General features: G+C 43.6%; 1 protein-coding gene across 2 annotated transcripts in view; it reads right to left on the bottom strand.

Moving 5' to 3' along the window:
* LOC106604260 (actin-binding LIM protein 3) overlaps positions 1-21,672 on the bottom strand; it is a 183,731-nt gene that overhangs the window by 18,420 nt on the left and 143,639 nt on the right. For both annotated transcript variants that reach the window (XM_045717924.1, XM_045717923.1), the window contains exons 7-9: positions 7,749-7,836; positions 7,500-7,558; positions 5,248-5,319 (exon numbers count right to left, since the gene is read on the bottom strand). In XM_045717924.1, coding sequence (XP_045573880.1) covers positions 5,248-5,319; positions 7,500-7,558; positions 7,749-7,836 — 219 coding nt within the window. The remainder of the gene's footprint in view (positions 1-5,247; positions 5,320-7,499; positions 7,559-7,748; positions 7,837-21,672) is intronic.

Here is a 21,672-nt window from a genome sequence, read left to right as displayed (position 1 = left end):
ACCTTATTATTATCTATCCTGATGTCTAGTCACTTTACCCTGTCTTCATGTACATATCTAAAACAAATACCTTATTATTATCTATCCTGATGACTAGTCACTTTACCCTGCCTTCATGTACATATCTACCTCAGATACCTTATTATTATCTATCCTGATGCCTAGTCACTTTACCCTGCCTTCATGTACATATCTACCTCAAATACCTTATTATTATCTATCCTGATGCCTAGCCACTTTACCCTGGCCTTCATGTACATATCTACCTCAAATACCTTATTATTATCTATCCTGATGCCTAGTCACTTTACCCTGTCTTCATGTACATATCTACCTGAAATACCTTATTATTATCTATCCTGATGCCTAGTCACTTTACCCTGCCTTCATGTACATATCTACCTCAAATACCTTATTATTATCTATCCTGATGTCTAGTCACTTTACCCTGCCTTCATGTACATATCTACCTCAGATACCTTATTATTATCTATCCTGATGCCTAGTCACTTTACACTGCCTTCATGTACATATCTACCTCAAATACCTCGTACCTCTGCACATTGATCGGGTACTGGTACTCCCTGTATACAACTTCACATTGATCTGGTACTGGTTCTCCCAGTATATAGCGCCAAATTGATCTGGTACTGGTACTTCCTGTATATAACTCCACATTGATCTGGTACTGGTTCTCCCTGTATATAGCTCCACATTGATCTGGTACTGGTACTTCCTGTATATAGCTTCATATTGAACTGGTACTGGTACCCCATGTATATAGCTCTACATTGATCTGATACTGGTACTCCCTGTATATAGCTCTCACATTGATCTGATACTGGTACTCCCTGTATATAGCTCCACATTGATCTGGTACTGGTACTTCCTGTATATAGCTCCACATTGATCTGGTACTGGTACTCCCTGTATATAGCTCTACATTGATCTGGTACTGGTACTCCCTGTATATAGCTCCACATTGACCTGGTACTCCATGTATATAGCTCTACATTGATCTGGTACTGGTACTCCCTGTATATAGCTGCACATTGATCTGGTATTGGTACTCTGTGTATATAGCTCCACATTGATCTGCTACTGGTACTCCCTGTATATAGCTCCACATTGATCTGGTACTGGTACTTCCTGTAAATAGCTCCACATTGATCTGGTACTGGTACTTCCTGTATATAACTCCACATTGATCAGGTGCTGGTACTCCCTGTATATAGCTCCACATTGATCTGGTACTGGTACTCCCTGTATATAGCTCCACATTGATCTGGTACTGGTACTTCCTGTATATAGCTCCACATTGATCTGGTACTGGTACTTCCTGTATATAGCTCCACATTGATCTGGTACTGGTACTCCCTGTATATAGCTCCACATTGATCTGGTACTGATACTCCCTGTATATAGATCCACATTGATCTGGTACTGGTACTCCCTGTATATAGCTCCACATTGATCTGGTACTGGTACTCCCTGTATATAGCTCCACATTGATCTGGTACTGGTACTCCCTGTATATAGCTCCACATTGATCTGGTACTGGTACGCCCTGTATAAGGCTCCACATTGATCTGGTACTGGTACTCCCTGTATATAGCTCCACATTGATCTGGTACTGGTACTTCCTGTATATAGCTCCACATTGATCTGGTACTGGTACTCCCTGTATATAGCTCCACATTGATCTGGTACTGGTACGCCCTGTATATAGCTCCACATTGATCTGGTACTGGTACTCCCTGTATATAGCTCCACATTGATCTGGTACTGGTACGCCCTGTATAAGGCTCCACATTGATCTGGTACTGGTACTCCCTGTATATAGCTCCACATTGATCTGGTACTGGTACGCCCTGTATAAGGCTCCACATTGATCTGGTACTGGTACTCCCTGTATATAGCTCCACATTGATCTGGTACTGGTACTTCCTGTATATAGCTCCACATTGATCTGGTACTGGTACTCCCTGTATATAGCTCCACATTGATCTGGTACTGGTACTTCCTGTATATAGCTCCACATTGATCTGGTACTGGTACTTCCTGTATATAGCTCCACATTGATCTGGTACTGGTACTCCCTGTATATAGCTCCACATTGATCTGGTACTGGTACTCCCTGTATATAGATCCACATTGATCTGGTACTGGTACTCCCTGTATATAGCTCCACATTGATCTGGTACTGGTACGCCCTGTATATAGCTCCACATTGATCTGGTACTGGTACGCCCTGTATAAGGCTCCACATTGATCGGGTACTGGTACTCCCTGTATATAGCTCCACATTGACCTGGTACTCCATGTATATAGCTCTACATTGAACTGTTACTCCCTGTATATAGCTCCACATTGACCTGGTACTCCCTGTATATAGCTCCACATTGATCTGGTACTGGTACTTCCTGTATATAGCTCCACATTGATCTGGTACTAGTACTCTCTGTATATAGCTCCACATTGATCTGGTACTGGTACTCCCTGTATATAGCTCCACATTGATCTGGTACTGGTACGCCCTGTATATAGCTCCACATTGACCTGGTACTCCATGTATATAGCTCTACATTGATCTGGTACTGGTACTCCCTGTATATAGCTCCACATTGACCTGGTACTCCATGTATATAGCTCTACATTGATCTGGTACTGATACTCCCTGTATATAGCTCCACATTGATCTGGTACTGGTACTCCCTGTATATAGCTCCACATTGATCTGGTACTAGTACTCTCTGTATATAGCTCCACATTGATCTGGTACTGGTACTCCCTGTATATAGCTCCACATAGATCTGGTACTGGTACTCCCTGTATATAGCTCCAGATTGATCTGGTACTTCCTGTATATAGCTCCACATTGATCTGGTACTGGTACTCCCTGTATATAGCTCCACATAGATCTGGTACTGGTACTCCCTGTATATAGCTCCACATTGATCTGGTACTGGTACTCCCTGTATATAGCTCCACATTGATCTGGTACTGGTACGCCCTGTATATAGCTCCACATTGATCTGGTACTGGTACGCCCTGTATAAGGCTCCACATTGATCGGGTACTGGTACTCCCTGTATATAGCTCCACATTGACCTGGTACTCCATGTATATAGCTCTACATTGAACTGTTACTCCCTGTATATAGCTCCACATTGACCTGGTACTCCATGTATATAGCTCTACATTGATCTGGTACTGGTACTCCCTGTATATAGCTCCACATTGATCGGGTACTGGTACTCCCTGTATATAGCTCCACATTGACCTGGTACTCCATGTATATAGCTCTACATTGAACTGTTACTCCCTGTATATAGCTCCACATTGACCTGGTACTCCATGTATATATCTCCACATTGATCTGGTACTGGTACTCCCTGTATATAGCTCCACATTGATCTGGTACTGGTACTCCCTGTATATAGCTCCACATTGATCTGGTACTGGTACTCCCTGTATATAGCTCCACATTGATCTGGTACTGGTACTTCCTGTAAATAGCTCTACATTGATCTGGTACTCCATGTATATAGCTCCACATTGACGACTGGTACTCCCTGTATATAGCTCCACATTGATCTGGTACTGGTACTCCCTGTATATAGCTCCACATTGATCTGGTACTGGTACTCCCTGTATATAGCTCCACATAGATCTGGTACTGGTACTCCCTGTATATAGCTCCACATAGATCTTACTGGTACTCCCTGTATATAGCTCCACATTGATCTGGTACTGGTACTCCCTGTATATAGCTCCACATTGATCTGGTACTGGTACTCCCTGTATATAGCTCCACATTGATCTGGTACTGGTACTTCCTGTAAATAGCTCCACATTGATCTGGTACTGGTACTTCCTGTATATAGCTCCACATTGATCTGGTGCTGGTACTCCCTGTATATAGCTCCACATTGATCTGGTACTGGTACTCCCTGTATATAGCTCCACATTGATCTGGTACTAACCCCTGTATATAGCTCCACATTGATCTGGTACTGGTACTCCCTGTATATAGCTCCACATTGATCTGGTACTGGTACTCCCTGTATATAGCTCCACATTGATCTGGTACTGGTACTCCCTGTATATAGCTCCACATTGATCTGGTACTGGTACTTCCTGTATATAGCTCCACATTGATCTGGTACTGGTACTTCCTGTATATAGCTCCACATTGATCTGGTACTGGTACTCCCTGTATATAGCTCCACATTGATCTGGTACTGGTACTCCCTGTATATAGCTCCACATTGATCTGGTACTGGTACTCCCTGTATATAGCTCCACATTGATCTAGTACTGGTACTCCCTGTATATAGCTCCACATTGATCTGGTACTGGTACTCCCTGTATATAGCTCCACATTGATCTGGTACTGGTACTCCCTGTATATAGCTCCACATTGATCTGGTACTGGTACTCCCTGTATATAGCTCCACATTGATCTGGTACTGGTACTCCCTGTATATACCTCCACATTGATCTGGTACTGGTACTCCCTGTATATAGCTCCACATTGATCTGGTACTGGTACTCCCTGTATATAGCTCCACATTGATCTGGTACTGGTACTCCCTGTATATAGCTCTACATTGATCTGGTACTGGTACTCCCTGTATATAGCTCCACATTGATCTGGTACTGGTACTCCCTGTATATAGCTCCACATTGATCTGGTACTGGTAATCCCTGTATATAGCTCCACATTGATCTGGTACTGGTACTCCCTGTATATAGCTCCACATTGATCTGGTACTGGTACTCCCTGTATAAGGCTCCACATTGATCTGGTACTGGTACTTCCTGTATATAGCTCCACATAGATCTGGTACTGGTACTCCCTGTATATAGCTCCACATTCATCTGGTACTAGTACTCCCTGTATATAGCTCCATTCTTGTGTATTTTATTCCTCATGCGTTACCATTTTCTTTTTATTATAATTTTGGAACTCTGCAACATTGGGAAGGGCTCGTAAGTAACCATTTCACGGTAAAGAGTACAGCTGTTGTATTTGGCGCATATGACAAATCATTAATATGATATGAAATTACATGTGGTTGATATTCCCACTAGCCCATGCCTACACCAATCAAACGCTTTGAGATAGTGAGAAATAGTGAACGAGTGCACACTTCAGGAGCAATTGGTTTGTATTTTCGAAGCTAGTGGGCCCTGAAGGTTGTGTGGAGCTAGAGGAAGATTGACTTGTGATTGTTGACTTACACAGATGACGCGGCTGGGAGAGCCGACAGACGAACCCGGTGGAGAGATGGAGGTCTCTGACAGACGTCTGTGCTGTGGGAAGAAAGAAAAGAAAAAGGAATGAGGGTAAAAAGAGTAGAGTGATATCTGTGTTCTGTAGAGTAGAGTGATATCTGTGTTCTGTAGAGTAGATTGATATCTGTGTTCTGTAGAGTCGAGTGATATCTGTGTTCTGTAGAGTAGAGTGATATCTGTGTTCTGTAGAGTCGAGTGATATCTGTGTTCTGTAGAGTCGAGTGATATCTGTGTTCTGTAGAGTCGAGTGATATCTGTGTTCTGTAGAGTCGAGTGATATCTGTGTTCTGTAGAGTCGAGTGATATCTGTGTTCTGTAGAGTCGAGTGATATCTGTGTTCTGTAGAGTCGAGTGATATCTGTGTTCTGTAGAGTCGAGTGATATCTGTGTTCTGTAGAGTAGATTGATATCTGTGTTCTGTAGAGTCGAGTGATATCTGTGTTCTGTAGAGTCGAGTGATATCTGTGTTCTGTAGAGTCGAGTGATATCTGTGTTCTGTAGAGTCGAGTGATATCTGTGTTCTGTAGAGTCGAGTGATATCTGTGTTCTGTAGAGTCGAGTGATATCTGTGTTCTGTAGAGTCGAGTGATATCTGTGTTCTGTAGAGTCGAGTGATATCTGTGTTCTGTAGAGTCGAGTGATATCTGTGTTCTGTAGAGTCGAGTGATATCTGTGTTCTGTAGAGTCGAGTGATATCTGTGTTCTGTAGAGTCGAGTGATATCTGTGTTCTGTAGAGTCGAGTGATATCTGTGTTCTGTAGAGTCGAGTGATATCTGTGTTCTGTAGAGTCGAGTGATATCTGTGTTCTGTAGAGTCGAGTGATATCTGTGTTCTGTAGAGTCGAGTGATATCTGTGTTCTGTAGAGTAGAGTGATATCTGTGTTCTGTAGAGTCGCGTGATATCTGTGTTCTGTAGAGTCGAGTGATATCTGTGTTCTGTAGAGTCGAGTGATATCTGTGTTCTGTAGAGTCGAGTGATATCTGTGTTCTGTAGAGTCGAGTGATATCTGTGTTCTGTAGAGTAATATATGTGTTCTGTAGAGTAGAGTGATATCTGTGTTCTGTAGAGTAATATATTTGTTCTGTAGAGTCGAGTGATATCTGTGTTCTGTAGAGTAGAGTGATATCTGTGTTCTGTAGAGTAATATATGTGTTCTGTAGAGTAGAGTGATATGTGTTCTGTAGAGTGATTATCTGTGTTCTGTAGAGTGATATCTGTGATCTGTAGAGTAGAGTGATATCTGTGTTCTGTAGAGTAATATATGTGTTCTGTAGAGTAATATCGGTGTTCTGTAGAGTAGAGTGATATCTGTGTTCTGTAGAGTCGAGTGATATCTGTGATCTGTAGAGTAGAGTGATATCTGTGATCTGTAGAGTAGAGTGATATCTGTGTTTTGTAGAGTAGAGTTATATCTGTGATCTGTAGAGTAGAGTGATATATGTGTTTTGTAGAGTAGAGTGATATCTGTGATCTGTAGAGTAGAGTGATATGTGTTTTGTAGAGTAGAGTGATATCTGTGATCTGTAGAGTAGAGTGATACCTGTGATCTGTAGAGTAGAGTGATATCTGTGATCTGTAGAGTAGAGTGATATATGTGTTTTGTAGAGTAGAGTGATACCTGTGATCTGTAGAGTAGAGTGATACCTGTGATCTGTAGAGTAGAGTGATATCTGTGTTCTGTAGTATTAGCAGATTATGTTATTCTTCAATAACTCAGACCCAAAGCAAATCAGGGAGAGGAAAATAGGTTTATTCAAATAGGACAAATCATGCTTGGAAGTAGATGGTAGATGTTCATGCTCCCCTGTCCTCAGTGACGCTCTCCTGAGCAGAGGGACAGCGTGTAGTGTATAACCCAGCCCTAGCCTGTGGTTGACCAATTATAATCCCTTGCAATAAAACTGGGCCAATGGCCAAATAACAAGTATCTTGTTTCAGGTTGGATCAATGAGAACGTGCCACACGTTCAGTACTGACATTCCTAACAGATGTTGAACTGAAAACCAACTATTTCCATTGATATTTCCCTATTACAGAAAAACTCAATTCCTTGATCGTTAGTACTGTATTGACCTCTCGTCCTCTGTCTGCGTTGTGTATTTATCTTCGAAATATTATTATAGTAGAGTGATATCTGTGTTCTGTAGAGTAGAGTGATATCTGTGTTATGTAGAGTGATATCTGTGTTTGTCTCACCCTGAGTCTTCTCTCTGCTCTGGCCGCCTGCTTACACAAAGGATGCCACACTTCACCACCTGACAGAGAGAGAGAGACAGAGAGAGACAGAGAGGGAGACAGAGAGGGAGACAGAGAGGGAGAGGGAGAGAGAAAGAGAGAGGAGAGTCCTTGTGAGTTTTATAAGTCAGTGATGCTGTGTGTGTGTGTGTGTGTGTGTGTGTGTGTGTGTGTGTGTGTGTGTGTGTGTGTGTGTGTGTGTGTTTTTACCATGCAGGTACATTTCTTCTCCCTCTGTGAACATCATGTGACATCGGGCACAGCGGGCACAGGTAGGGTGGTAGTGCTTCCCCCCTGCCTGGAGAGAGAGAGCAAGAGAGAGAGAGAGCAACACAGAGAGACAGAGAGACACAGAGATACACAGAGAGACACAGAGAGACACACACAGAGAGACAGAGAGACACAGACATACACAGAGAGACACAGAGATACACAGAGAGAGATTAATTTCTCAGTTTTTTTGTTTTTAAGATGAGATAAACACTCACATCTAATTCAAGACAAGTGATGAACAACAACTCTACAACTCAATAAGAAGTTGACTCTCGCTAGCTAGCTAGCTACACAACAAAAACCTAGCTAGCTAGCTACACAACAAAAACCTAGCTAACTAGCTACACAACAAAAACATAGCTAGCTAGCTACACAACAAAAACCTAGCTAGCAGGCTAACAAGCTAGCCAGAAAAATGTTGCAAGGGAAGTTAATACAACTACATTAAACGACCAAACTGAGTGAGTAAAACAAAAAGGAACAAGGACTATAACATTAAACATATCTTCTGAGTCCATTCTCTACCGTCAAGAGGCCAAAAATGGCACAACGAGGAAAGCTTTTAAACTGAAACTACTAAAGGGGAGGCCAGAAACCAAACTCATCTTTCTCACTGACCAGCCAAATGCATGGCGTTCAGCACTCTGCTGTCACTACCCATCCATAAAGAAAGAAGGAATCTGTAATGGGTGGAAGCTGAAAGTCAAAGAGACAGACGACCCTGACAGCACCATGATAACAATCAACCTCCACAAGACTGGGTCTGTCATGGTGCAAAGTAACCTTAGGCTGTTTGAAACAGACTGGGTCTGTCATGGTGCAAAGTAACCTTAGGCTGTTTGAAACAGACTGGGTCTGTCATGGTGCAAAGTAACCTTAGGCTGTTTGAAACAGACTGGGTCTGTCATGGTGCAAAGTAACCTTAGGCTGTTTGAAACAGACTGGGTCTGTCATGGTGCAAAGTAACCTTAGGCTTTTGAAACAGACTGGGTCTGTCATGGTGCAAAGTAACCTTAGGCTGTTTGAAACAGACTGGGTCTGTCATGGTGCAAAGTAACCTTAGGCTGTTTGAAACAGACTGGGTCTGTCATGGTGCAAAGTAACCTTAGGCTGTTTGAAACAGACTGGGTCTGTCATGGTGCAAAGTAACCTTAGGCTGTTTGAAACAGACTGGGACTGTCATGGTGCAAAGTAACCTTAGGCTGTTTGAAACAGACTGGGTCTGTCATGGTGCAAAGTAACCTTAGGCTGTTTGAAACAGACTGGGACTGTCATGGTGCAAAGTAACCTTAGGCTGTTTGAAACAGACTTTCAGACCATTAAGGGGAGAGCAGAGGACACCACCAGTGTCCCCCTGCCCCCACTGCACACCCACACCTGGAGGAGCCCCAGCCTGACAGGCAGAGCTTCACATATGCTGTGAGAGGAGCAACTGGCCCAGCCCCCACTAACGAAATGAGTGACATTAAACACATGCTGAGTCTACTATGCTCAAATGTGATAGGCCGGGGGTCATGGTAAGATGAGCACAAGAACTCCACCCTCCTCACAATATATCCACCCAAGTGGCATGACACAAATGCTATCTTCAATTATAAACAAATCACATTTGCATAATACGAGTTTACATTAGTTGAAAAATCTTATTTTAATAGTTCTTGTTAGATTGTGAGTGTTTATTTCCTTTTGAAGGTAAAGAATAAACAGTTATGAAATCTTTTTACATTGCATTTTGGAATTTACAAGGATTGAAGTCCTCTGCTTTTGGGCTAAAGAGCAGAAACCCAGTGTTCCTGAACTATAGGAAACATGGTGCAGAGGTGATGTTTCCACTGGCTGTCCACTTGGTTATAGGGAGATAATCCTACCATCTACTAAATTAAAAGGACTCAGGACAGGGCAGAGACTCAGGACAGGGAAGAGACTCAGGACAGGGAAGAGACTCAGGACAGGGAAGAGACTCAGGACAGGGAAGAGACTCAGGACAGGGAAGAGACTCAAGGGGAATGCTAATATGGTATAAATCTGAACTAACTCATTCAATCAAATTGATCAAAACAGGACCATTCTTAATCTGCTTCAAAATCAACAAGGAGGCTATTTTAACAGATTGAAAGGTCTTCCTCTGTGCCACATACATCCTCCCTCAGAGTCACCCTACTTCAATGAAGAGAGTTTCTCCATTCTAGAGGGGGAGACTAGTCACGTTCAGGCCCAAGGCAATATACTGGTCTGTGGAGACCTGAATGCTAGAACAGCAGAAGAACTAGACACTATTAACAGTCATGGGGATAAACACCTACCAGGAAGCAACAACCTTTCCCTCCACACATACCCCCCAGAAACAACTATGACAAAGTGAAAAACAAAAATGGAGTAAAGCTCCAGATGCTATGTTGAACACTGGGTCTGTATATAGTCAATGTCAGACTAAGAGGGGACTCTTTTGGTAGGTACAGTTGATGTCGGAAGTTTACATACACTTAGGTTGGAGTCATTAAAACTAGTTTTTCAACCACTCCACACATTTCTTGTTAACAAATTATAGTTTTGGCGAGTCGGTTAGGACATCTACTGTGCGCATGACACAAGTAATTTTTCCAACAATTGTTTACAGACAGATTATTTCACTTATAATTCACTGTTTCACAATTCCAGTGCGTCAGAAGTTTACATACACTAAGTTGACTGTGGTTTTAAACAGCTTGGAAAATTCCAGAAAATTATGTTATGGCTTTAGAAGCTTCTGATAGGCTAATTGACATTATTTTTGTCAATTGGAGGTGTACCTGTGGATGTATTTCAAGGCCTACCTTCAAACTCAGTGCCTCTTTGCTTGACATCATGGGAAAATCTAAAGAAATCAGCCAAGACCCCCCAAAATTGTAGACCTCCACAAGTCTGGTTCATTCTTGGGAGCAATTTCCAAACGCCTGAAGGTACCACGTTCATCGGTACAAACAATAGTACGCAAGTATAAACACCATGGGACCACGCAGCCGTCATACCGCTCAAGAAGGAGATGGGTTCTGTCTCCTAGAGATGAATGTACTTTGGTGCAAAAAGTGCAAATCAATCCCAGAACAACAGCAAAGGACCTTGTGAAGATGCTGGAGGAAACAGGTACAAAAGTATCTATAGCCACAGTAAAATGAGTCCTATATCGACATAACCTGAAAGGCCGCTCAGCAAGGAAAAAGCCACTGCTCCAAAATCGCCATAAAAAAGCCAGACTACGGTTTGCAACTGCACATGGTGACAAAGATCGTACTTTTTGGAGAAATGTCCTCTGGTTTGATGAAACAAAAATAGAAATGTTTGGCCATAATGAACATCATTGTGTTTGGAGGAAAAAGGGGGAGGCTTGCAAGCCGAAGAACACCATCCCAACTGTGAGACACGGGGGTCATGTTGTGGGGGTGCTTTGCTGACATTTCACATTCTTCAAGTAAATTGGTGATCCTAACTGACCTAAGACAGGGCATTTTTACTAGGATTAAATGTCAGGAATTGTGAAAAACTGAGTTTAAATGTATTTGGCTAAGGTGTATGTAAACTTCTGACTTCAACTGTACACCTACAGCTTATCCCTTGTCAGCAGTACTGTAGGTAACAACACATCCGCCACGCTGATCCTCAATACGGGGGACCCTCAGGGGTGCGTGCTCAGTCCCCTCCTGTACACTCATGACAGCATGGCCAGGTGCGACTCCAACACCATCATCAAGTTTGCCGATGACACAACAGTGGTAGGCCTGATCACCAACAACGATGACAACAACCTCTCCCTCAACGTGATCAAGACAAAGGAGATGATTGTGGACTACAGGAAAAGGAGGACCGAGCACGCCCCCATTCTCATTGACGGGGCTGTAGTGGAGCAGGTTGAGCGCTTCAAGTTCCTTGGTGTCCTCATCACCAACAAACTAGAATGGTCCAAACACACTAAGACAGTTGTGAAGAAGGCACAACAAAGCCTATTCCCCATCAGGAGACTGAAAATATTTGGCATGGGTCGTCAGATCCTCAAAAGGTTCTACAGCTGCACAATCGAGAGCATCCTGACTGGTTGCATCACTACTTGGTATGGCAACTGCTCGGCCTCCGACCACAAGGCATTACAGAGGGTAGTGCGTACAGCCCAGTACATCACCATGGCCAAGCTTCCTGCCATCCAGGACCTCTATACCAGGCAGTGTCAGAGGAAGGCACTAAAAATTGTCAAAGACTCCAGCCACCCGAGTCATAGACTGTTCTCTGTTACCACACGGCAAGCGGTACCGGAGCGCCAAGTCTAAGTCCAAAAGGCTTTTTAACAGCTTCTACCCCTAAGCCATAAGACTCCTGAACAGCTAATCAGAGGGCTACCCAGACCCCTCTTTTACACTGCTGCTCCTCTTTGTTAATTATCTATGCATAGTCACTTTAACTCTACCTACATGTATATATTACCTCAATTACCTTGACTAACCGGTGCCCCCGCACAATGACTCTGTACCGGTACCCCCTGTATTTAGCCTCACTATTGTTACTGCTGCTGTTCAATTATATGTTATTTTTATTTTCTATTTGTAACTTTTTTTAAAAGCATTGTTGGTTAAGGACTTAAGTAAACATTTCCTTGTAAGGTCTACACCTGTTGTAATCGGCACATTATTTTTATTTTATTTCACCTTTATTTAACCAGGTAGGCTGGTTGAGAACAAGTTCTCATTTGCAACTGCGACCTGGCCAAGATAAGGCAAAGCAGTTCGACACATACAACAACGCAGAGTTACACATGGAATAAACAAACATACAATCAATAATACAGTAGAAAAATCTATATATAGCATGTGCAAATGAATAGGCCATGGTGGCAAAGTAATTACAATATAGCAATTAAACACTGGAATGGTAGGATGTGCAGAAGATGAATGTGCAAGTTGAGATACTGGGGTGCAAAACAGCAAGATAAATAAATAAATACAGTATGGGGATGTGGTAGATTGGATGGGCTATTTACAGATGAGCTATGTACAGGTGCAGTGATCTGTGAGCTGCTCTGACAGCTGGTGCTTAAAGCAAGTGTGGGAGGTAAGAGTCTCCAGCTTCAGAGATGTTTGCAGTTCATTCCAGTCATTGGCAGCAGAGAACTGGAAGGAGAGGCGGCCAAAGGAAGAATTGGCTTTGGGGGTGACCAGAGAGATATACCTGCTGGAGCGCGTGCTCACCTAGCAGCACGAGTTCAGAAGATAGATGGGGGGCAATCAATTCACATATGGTGTCCAGGGCACAGCTGGGGGCAGAGGGTGGTCTATAGCAAGTGGCAACGGTGAGAGACTTGTTTCTGGAAAGGTGCATTTTTAGAAGTAGAAGCTCGAATTGTTTTGGTACAGACCTGGATAGTAAGATAGAACTCTGCAGGCGATCTCTGCAGTAGATTGCAACACTGCCCCCTTTGGCAGTTCTATCTTGCGGAAAATGTTGTAGTTAGGGATGGAAGTTTCAGGGTTTTTGCTGGTTTTCCTAAGCCAGGATTCAGACACGGCTAAGACATCCGGGTTGGCAGAATGTGCTAAAGCAGTGAATAAAGCAAACTTAGGGAGTAGGCTTCTAATGTTAACATGCATGAAACCAAGGCTTTTACGGTTACAAAAGTCAACAAATGAGAGCACCTGGGGAGTAGGAGTGGAGCTAGGCACTGCATCACCAGAGGAACAGAGGAGAAGTAGGATAAGTGTACGGCTAAAGGCTAGAAGAACTGGCCGTCTAGCACGTTCGGAACAGAGAGTAAAGGGAGCAGGTTTCTGGGCACGATAGCATAGATTGAAGGCATAATGTACAGACAAAGGTATGGTAGGAAGAGAGTACATTGGAGGTAAACCTAGGCATTGAGTAATGAAGAGAGAGATATAGTCTCTAGAGACGTTTAAACCAGGTGATGTCATCGCATATGTGGGAGGTGGAGCAACATGGTTGGTTAAGGCATATTGAGCAGGGTTAGAGGCTCTACAGTGAAATAAGACAGTAATCATTAACCAGGACAGTAATGGACAAGGCATATTGATATTGGGGAGAGGCATGCGTTGCCAAGTGATCGTATGGGTCCAGTGAGTGGTTGGGCTGGCTGGGCACAGCGATTCAGACAGTTAGCAGGCCGGGGCTAGCAAGCTAGCAGTTAGCAGGCTGGGGCTAGCAAGCCAGCATAAGGGCCTTAGAGGGATGTTGCGATGGGGTGTCATGACGTTGCCCTCTGGGTTTTCTATGCACCATCCCCCGACCTCTATACTTCTGACACAAGGCTGTGTGAAGGCGGTCGTAAAATTCCAAAGGAGAATGTCCTGCCTCATGGCCCCAGTATAAAGAGACAGAGTGTTTTCATGGAGAGAACAAAGGATTCCTCCACCTCACAGAATTGGAGAACCGAACGACATTTATGTTCTGGAGAAGGTATAAAAGATCGGTGAAGAATCCAGCTAGGAACTGGTCCGCTTAGTACAATTTTAGAGACAATATGGCCATTAGAGACAATATGGCCATATTACCATACTAAGGTTTATATACTAGCCTCAGCGATGAGACTTACATCTAACGGTTGTATAAAATGATTTAATAAGATTAAAGCTATTTGGAATATGTTGAGGTGCTATGTACTGATGTTAATGTGAGAGAATTGTATTTCTGTACAAAGCTTACCTCAGTCATCGGCACACCCCCAGGGACACAGACAGGACAAGGTGTCATGTGACAGCTTTTCTATGTTCAGCATAAAACCCCCACCCAGAATTTTTTTCTTGAGACCAGCTTACCTCAGAAGAGAGAGCCAAGGTTTGACCATGCATCCCTCTACTGAAGTTTAACCATACCACGTGGTTAACCTCTCTAGGGTAGGTGGCACCAAATCGTCCCACCTACGTAACAGCCAGTGTAATCCCATGGCGCGTTATTCAAAAACCTCAAAAATGCAAAAACGTCAATTTTTCAAACATATGACTATTTTACACCATTTTAAAGATAAGACTCTCGTTAATCTAACCACACTGTCCGATTTCAAAAAGGCTTTACAACGAAAGCAAAACGTTAGATTATGTCAGCAGAGTACCCAGCCAGAAATAATCAGACACCCATTTTTCAAGCTAGCATATAATGTCACATAAACCCAAACCACAGCTAAATGCAGCACTAACCTTTGATGATCTTCATCAGATGACAACCCTAGGACATTATGTTATACAATACATGCATGTTTTGTTCAATCAAGTTCATATTCATATCAAAAACCAGCTTTTTACATTAGCATGTGACTAGCATGTGACTAGCATTCCCACCGAACACTGCCGGTGAATTTACTAAATGACTCACGATAAACGTTCACAAAAAGCATAACAATTATTTTAAGAATTATAGATACAGAACTCCTCTATGCACTCGATATGTCCGATTAAAATAGCTTTTCGGTGAAAGCACATTTTGCAATATTCTCAGTAGATAGCCCGGCATCACAGGGCTAGCTATTTAGACACCCAGCAAGTTTAGCACTCACCAAAGTCAGATTTACTATAAGAAAAATGTTATTACCTTTGCTGTCTTCGTCAGAATGCACTCCCAGGACTTCTACTTCAATAACAAATGTTGGTTTGGTTCAAAATAATCCATAGTTATATCCAAACAGCGGCGTTTTGTTCGATGCGTTCAAGACACTATCCGAAAGGGTAAATAAGGGTGACGAGCATGGCGCAATTCGTGACAAAAAAATTCTAAATATTCCATTACCGTACTTCGAAGCATGTCAACCGCTGTTTAAAATAAATTTTTATGCAATTTTTCTCATAAAAAAGCGATAATATTCCGACTGGGAATCTGCGTTTAGGTAAACAGACGAAAGAAAATAAAGCATTCGGTCGACTCGGGCACGCGCCTAAGCCCATAGTACTCTGATCGGCCACTTGCCAAAAGCGATAATGTGTTTCAGCCAGAGGCTGCCTCGATATCGTTCAGCTTTTTCCCGGGCCCTGAGAGCCTATGGGAGCCGTAGGAAGTGTCACGTTAGAGCAAAGATCCTCAGTCTTCAATAAAAAGAGCCAAGATGAAACACAACTTGTCAGACAGGCCACTTCCTGCATGGAATCTTCTCAGGTTTTGGCCTGCCATTTGAGTTCTGTTATACTCACAGACACCATTCAAACAGTTTTAGAAACTTTAGGGTGTTTTCTATCCAAAGCCAATAATTATATGCATATTCTAGTTACTGGGCAGGAGTAGTAACCAGATTAAATGGGGTACGTTTTTTATCCGGCCGTGTCAATACTGCCCCCTAGCCCTAACAGGTTAAACTTTTAGACTATCGATACCGACAGAATCATAACAAGTCTTTGATATTAATTAATAGTCTGCAGCTAGAAATTCGGTATCATTGAACGCGAAGACCGCCGAAACATCCATTCTATAACGAAATGAACGAATGTCGCTTTGAAAGATCCATTCTAACCAAGAGAGAGAACGCGGACAAAAACTTCTCCAACAGGACAAAAACTCTCCAACAAGGATCCCGACGACACACTGAGCGTAAATATATATTGATTGCAATTGTTCCCAAATGAGTGAGCGTTCATGTGCAAAGGATTAGCATATCAATTGTTAATATTTATTTAATTGTTAATATTTATGGTTAAGACTGTGTTCGTGCAGATAACAACAATTTACGACGTTTGGAATGAGACTGACGAGGTAAAGAATAAACCATTTAAACCAGAAGATAATCGGTCAGATACTATAATATAATATAATATAATATATGTTATAATATAGGAAAGTTATATTAGGAAAATTATAACTTTGTAATCTGAATATTTTCCTTGGTGCCCCGATCTCCTAGTTAATTACAGTTAAACGATTAATCAGTTTAATCGCATAATAATAATTACAGGGAGTTATTTGATAAACATGTCTTCAGTTTAATGGTGCCCAAAGACACGACAGGGGGAAAAGTCTGTTTTTGCCTCCTTGTGCGGTGACGTTGATAGACCAGTTGTGGAATTAGTAGGGTTCCAAGTAGCAGAGGGGTCCAAGTCCAATTGGCAAAATGGGTATAGTGGTCCAAGAAACTGGCCGGTGGATCAGCTAATAGTCCAATATGCTATAGATATCTAGCAGGCCACGGTTAGCAGAATGGGCCTTCAGGGGACGTTGCGCCTGAGGGCCCTGTTGGGATCCTCGGGCAGATTATATCGGTATTCCAGTCGTGAAGGATCGGCGGGGTTCCGTGCCCCGTACTGGCAGTAGAAGGGGTCCGGATATTGTAGCCGAGGAGTGGGCTTCAGGAGTAGCCCAGGAGCCCTAGCCGGGAGATGTGTCTAGCATGGGCTAGCCCCAGGCTAGTTGGTGCTTGCTCCGGGACGGAAACGTTAGCCAGGAGTAGTCAACCCGGGTTGCGGTTAGCTAGCTGCCATGATCCAGATGAAAGGGTTCAGAGCTTGCGGAATGCTCTGGTTTGAAACGCGTTGTACGAACTGGCGAGAGCTTCCCGAGCTAAAGGTTAGCTGATGACCGCTAGCAGTGATTAGCTGACTGATAGCTGATAGCTGGTAGCTAGTTAGCTAGCTAGCTTCAGTTGAGGTATTCCAGTTCGGAGGTAAATAGAAATACTTTAGAGAAAAAAAACAGATCCACATTGGGTGAGGCGGGTTGCAGGAGAGTACTTTGAAGTTGAGGTTTAGGAAAAATATTTAAAAAAGAATGCGAAGAAAAAGATATATACATGGGACGAGACAAGACAAAGACGTCTGACTGCTACGCCATCTTGGGTTAATGTGACAAATACAATTAGATTTTTGTAGACTGCTTTACCACCAACCTCAACCCAGAGTCTCTCAGAGCCTTCACAGTTAGCCCACTAACAGCTCTCTCAGACCACAGTAAATCTGAGAAAAGCGAAACCAAACCATGATGCATCACGGTCCAATAAATGACATGGTACTTAACAGGCCTATAGATGGAGTACAAACAGTACAGAAATCTACCAAAAAGCAATTAGTAGCCAAAAAATACAATCTCTCCTGGACAACTTTTTAGCCTTAACATTCTCCTACAGCAATGAAGGTGTACATTTGGCCTTTTGGAACCTAAACTTTATATTTGACAAATTAGCGTCCTTGGCTAATCTAAAGAAACATAAGAGCAAACCAAAAATAATAGATAATGGAAAATGGTTTGATAATTATTGCAAAATTCTAAGAAAGTCATTGAGAAATATATCTAATCAAAAACACAGAGAACCAGACAACAAAAAGATACCCCTTCAATATGGGGAAACACTGAAGAAATACAAACACACCCTAAGAACAAAAAAGGAACAGCACATTAGAAATCAGCTGGATGGATTTGAGGAATCCATAGAATCAAACCACTTCTGGGAGAATTGGAATAAATTAAACAAACCTCATCATGAGGAATTGGCTATCCAAAATGGGGATATGTGGAGAAATCACTTTGCAAACCTCTACAGCAATATAACAAAGAGCCCAGAACAAAAATATATACAAGAACAATTACAAATACTTGAATCTGCAGTCAAAAACAATCAGAATCCTGTGGATACCTCAATTACTGTAGAATAATTGCTGAATGGTATTTTAAATGAAATGATCAAATATACAGACCACAACTTCAAATTGGCTATACACAAACTCTTCAACATTATCCTCACTGCAGGTATTTTCCCGGAAACCAAGGATGGATCACACCAATCTATAAAAGTGGAGACAAATTTGACAAAAATAATTAGAGGAAAAATTACAGGAATTTGCGTTAACAGCAAATAGGGGAAAATTCTCTGCAGTATCATAAATAGCAGACTACGTCATTTCCTTTATGAATACAACGTCCCGAGCAGAAGCAGGATTGGATTTCAATCAACAGACCACATTAACACCCTCTACACTCTAATTGACAAACAAGTAATCCAAAGGCACAATCTACTCGTCATTTGTAGACTTCAAGAAAGCATTTGATTCAATTTGGCACAAAGGTATTTTTATTGACTAATAGAAAGTGGCCTTGAAGGGAAAACATATGATGTTATTAAATCAATGTACACTAAAAACAAATGTGTGGTTAAAATTGGCAACAAGCAAACATACTTATTCTCTCAGGGACGTGGAGTGAAACAGGGCTGCTCAATAAGTCCAACACTATTTAACATCTACATTAATGAATTGGCAAACACATTAGAAGAATCTGCAGCACCTGATCTCACCCTACACAACACTGAAATCAAGTGCCTGCTGTATACAGATGACCTGGTGCTGCTGTCTCCCACTAAGGAGGAGTTACAGCAGCACCTAGATCATCTGCACAGGTTCTGTCAGACCTGGGCTCTGACAGTTAATCACAGGTTCTGTCAGACCTGGGCCCTGACAGTTAACCACAGGTTCTGTCAGACCTGGGCCCTGACAGTTAACCACAGGTTCTGTCAGACCTGGGCCCTGACAGTTAATCACAGGTTCTGTAAACCTGGGCCCTGACAGTTAATCACAGGTTCTGTAAACCTGGGCTCTGACCGTTAATTACTGGTTCTGTAAACCTGGGCTCTGACCGTTAATCCCAGGTTCTGTCAGACCCGGGCCCTGACAGTTAATCACAGGTTCTGTCAGACCTGGGCTCTGACCGTTAACCACAGGTTCTGTCAGACCTGGGCCCTGACAGTAAATCTCAGGTTCTGTCAGACCTGGGCTCTGACCATTAACCACAGGTTCTGTCAGACCTGGGCTCTGACCGTTAACCACAGGTTCTGTAAACCTGGTCTCTGACCGTTAATCACAGGTTCTGTCAGACCTGGGCCCTGACAGTTAATCACAGGTTCTGTCAGACCCGGGCCCTGACAGTAAATCTCAGGTTCTGTCAGACCTGGGCTCTGACGGCTAATCACAGGTTCTGTCAGACCCGGGCTCTGACGGTTAATCACAGGTTCTGTCAGACCCGGGCCCTGACAGTTAATCACAGGTTCTGTCAGACCTGGGCTCTGAAGGTTAACCACAGGTTCTGTCAGACCTGGGCTCTGACCGTTAATCACAGGTTCTGTCAGACCTGGGCTCTGACCGTTAATCACAGGTTCTGTCAGACCTGGGCCCTGACAGTTAATCACAGGTTCTGTCAGACCTGGGCTCTGACCGTTAATCACAGGTTCTGTCAGACCTGGGCCCTGACAGTTAATCACAGGTTCTGTCAGACCTGGGCCCTGACAGTTAATCACAGGTTCTGTCAGACCTGGGCCCTGACAGTTAATCACAGGTTCTGTCAGACCTGGGCTCTGACCGTTAATCACAGGTTCTGTCAGACCTGGGCTCTGACCGTTAATCACAGGTTCTGTCAGACCTGGGCTCTGACCGTTAAATCACAGGTTCTGTCAGACCTGGGCTCTGACCGTTAATCACAGGTTCTGTCAGACCTGGGCTCTGACGGTTAAGCACTGGTTCTGTCAGACCTGGGCCCTGACAGTTAATCACAGGTTCTCTCAGACCTGGGCTCTGACCGTTAATCACAGGTTCTGTCAGACCTGGGCTCTGACGGTTAATCACAGGTTCTGTCAGACCCGGGCCCTGACAGTTAATCACAGGTTCTGTCAGACCCGGGCCCTGACAGTTAATCACAGGTTCTGTCAGACCTGGGCTCTGACGGTTAACCACAGGTTCTGTCAGACCTGGGCTCTGACCGTTAATCACAGGTTCTGTCAGACCTGGGCTCTGACCGTTAATCACAGGTTCTGTCAGACCTGGGCTCTGACGGTTAATCACAGGTTCTGTCAGACCTGGGCCCTGACAGTTAATCACAGGTTCTCTCAGACCTGGGCTCTGACAGTTAATCACAGGTTCTGTCAGACCTGGGCTCTGACCGTTAATCACAGGTTCTGTCAGACCTGGGCTCTGACCGTTAATCACAGGTTCTGTCAGACCTGGGCTCTGACCGTTAATCACAGGTTCTGTCAGACCTGGGCTCTGACCGTTAATCACAGGTTCTGTCAGACCTGGGCCCTGACCGTTAAATCACAGGTTCTGTCAGACCTGGGCTCTGACCGTTAATCACAGGTTCTGTCAGACCTGGGCTCTGACGGTTAAGCACTGGTTCTGTCAGACCTGGGCCCTGACGGTTAATCACAGGTTCTCTCAGACCTGGGCTCTGACGGTTAAGCACTGGTTCTGTCAGACCTGGGCCCTGACGGTTAACCACAGGTTCTGTCAGACCTGGGCTCTGACGGTTAATCACAGGTTCTGTCAGACCCGGGCCCTGACGGTTAATCACAGGTTCTGTCAGACCCGGGCCCTGACAGTTAATCACAGGTTCTGTCAGACCTGGGCTCTGACGGTTAACCACAGGTTCTGTCAGACCTGGGCTCTGACCGTTAATCACAGGTTCTGTCAGACCTGGGCCCTGACAGTTAATCACAGGTTCTGTCAGACCTGGGCCCTGACAGTTAATCACAGGTTCTGTCAGACCTGGGCCCTGACAGTTAATCACAGGTTCTGTCAGACCTGGGCTCTGACCGTTAATCACAGGTTCTGTCAGACCTGGGCTCTGACCGTTAATCACAGGTTCTGTCAGACCTGGGCTCTGACCGTTAATCACAGGTTCTGTCAGACCTGGGCTCTGACCGTTAATCACAGGTTCTGTCAGACCTGGGCTCTGACCGTTAAATCACAGGTTCTGTCAGACCTGGGCTCTGACCATTAATCACAGGTTCTGTCAGACCTGGGCTCTGACGGTTAAGCACTGGTTCTGTCAGACCTGGGCCCTGACGGTTAATCACAGGTTCTCTCAGACCTGGGCTCTGACCGTTAATCACAGGTTCTGTCAGACCTGGGCTCTGACGGTTAATCACAGGTTC

The sequence above is a fragment of the Salmo salar genome, chromosome ssa05, assembly GCF_905237065.1.
Source record: "Salmo salar chromosome ssa05, Ssal_v3.1, whole genome shotgun sequence".
Classification (NCBI taxonomy): domain Eukaryota; kingdom Metazoa; phylum Chordata; class Actinopteri; order Salmoniformes; family Salmonidae; genus Salmo; species Salmo salar.
The sequence above is the reverse complement of the archived record's forward strand: the minus strand, read 5'-3'. Positions and strand labels throughout refer to the sequence as shown.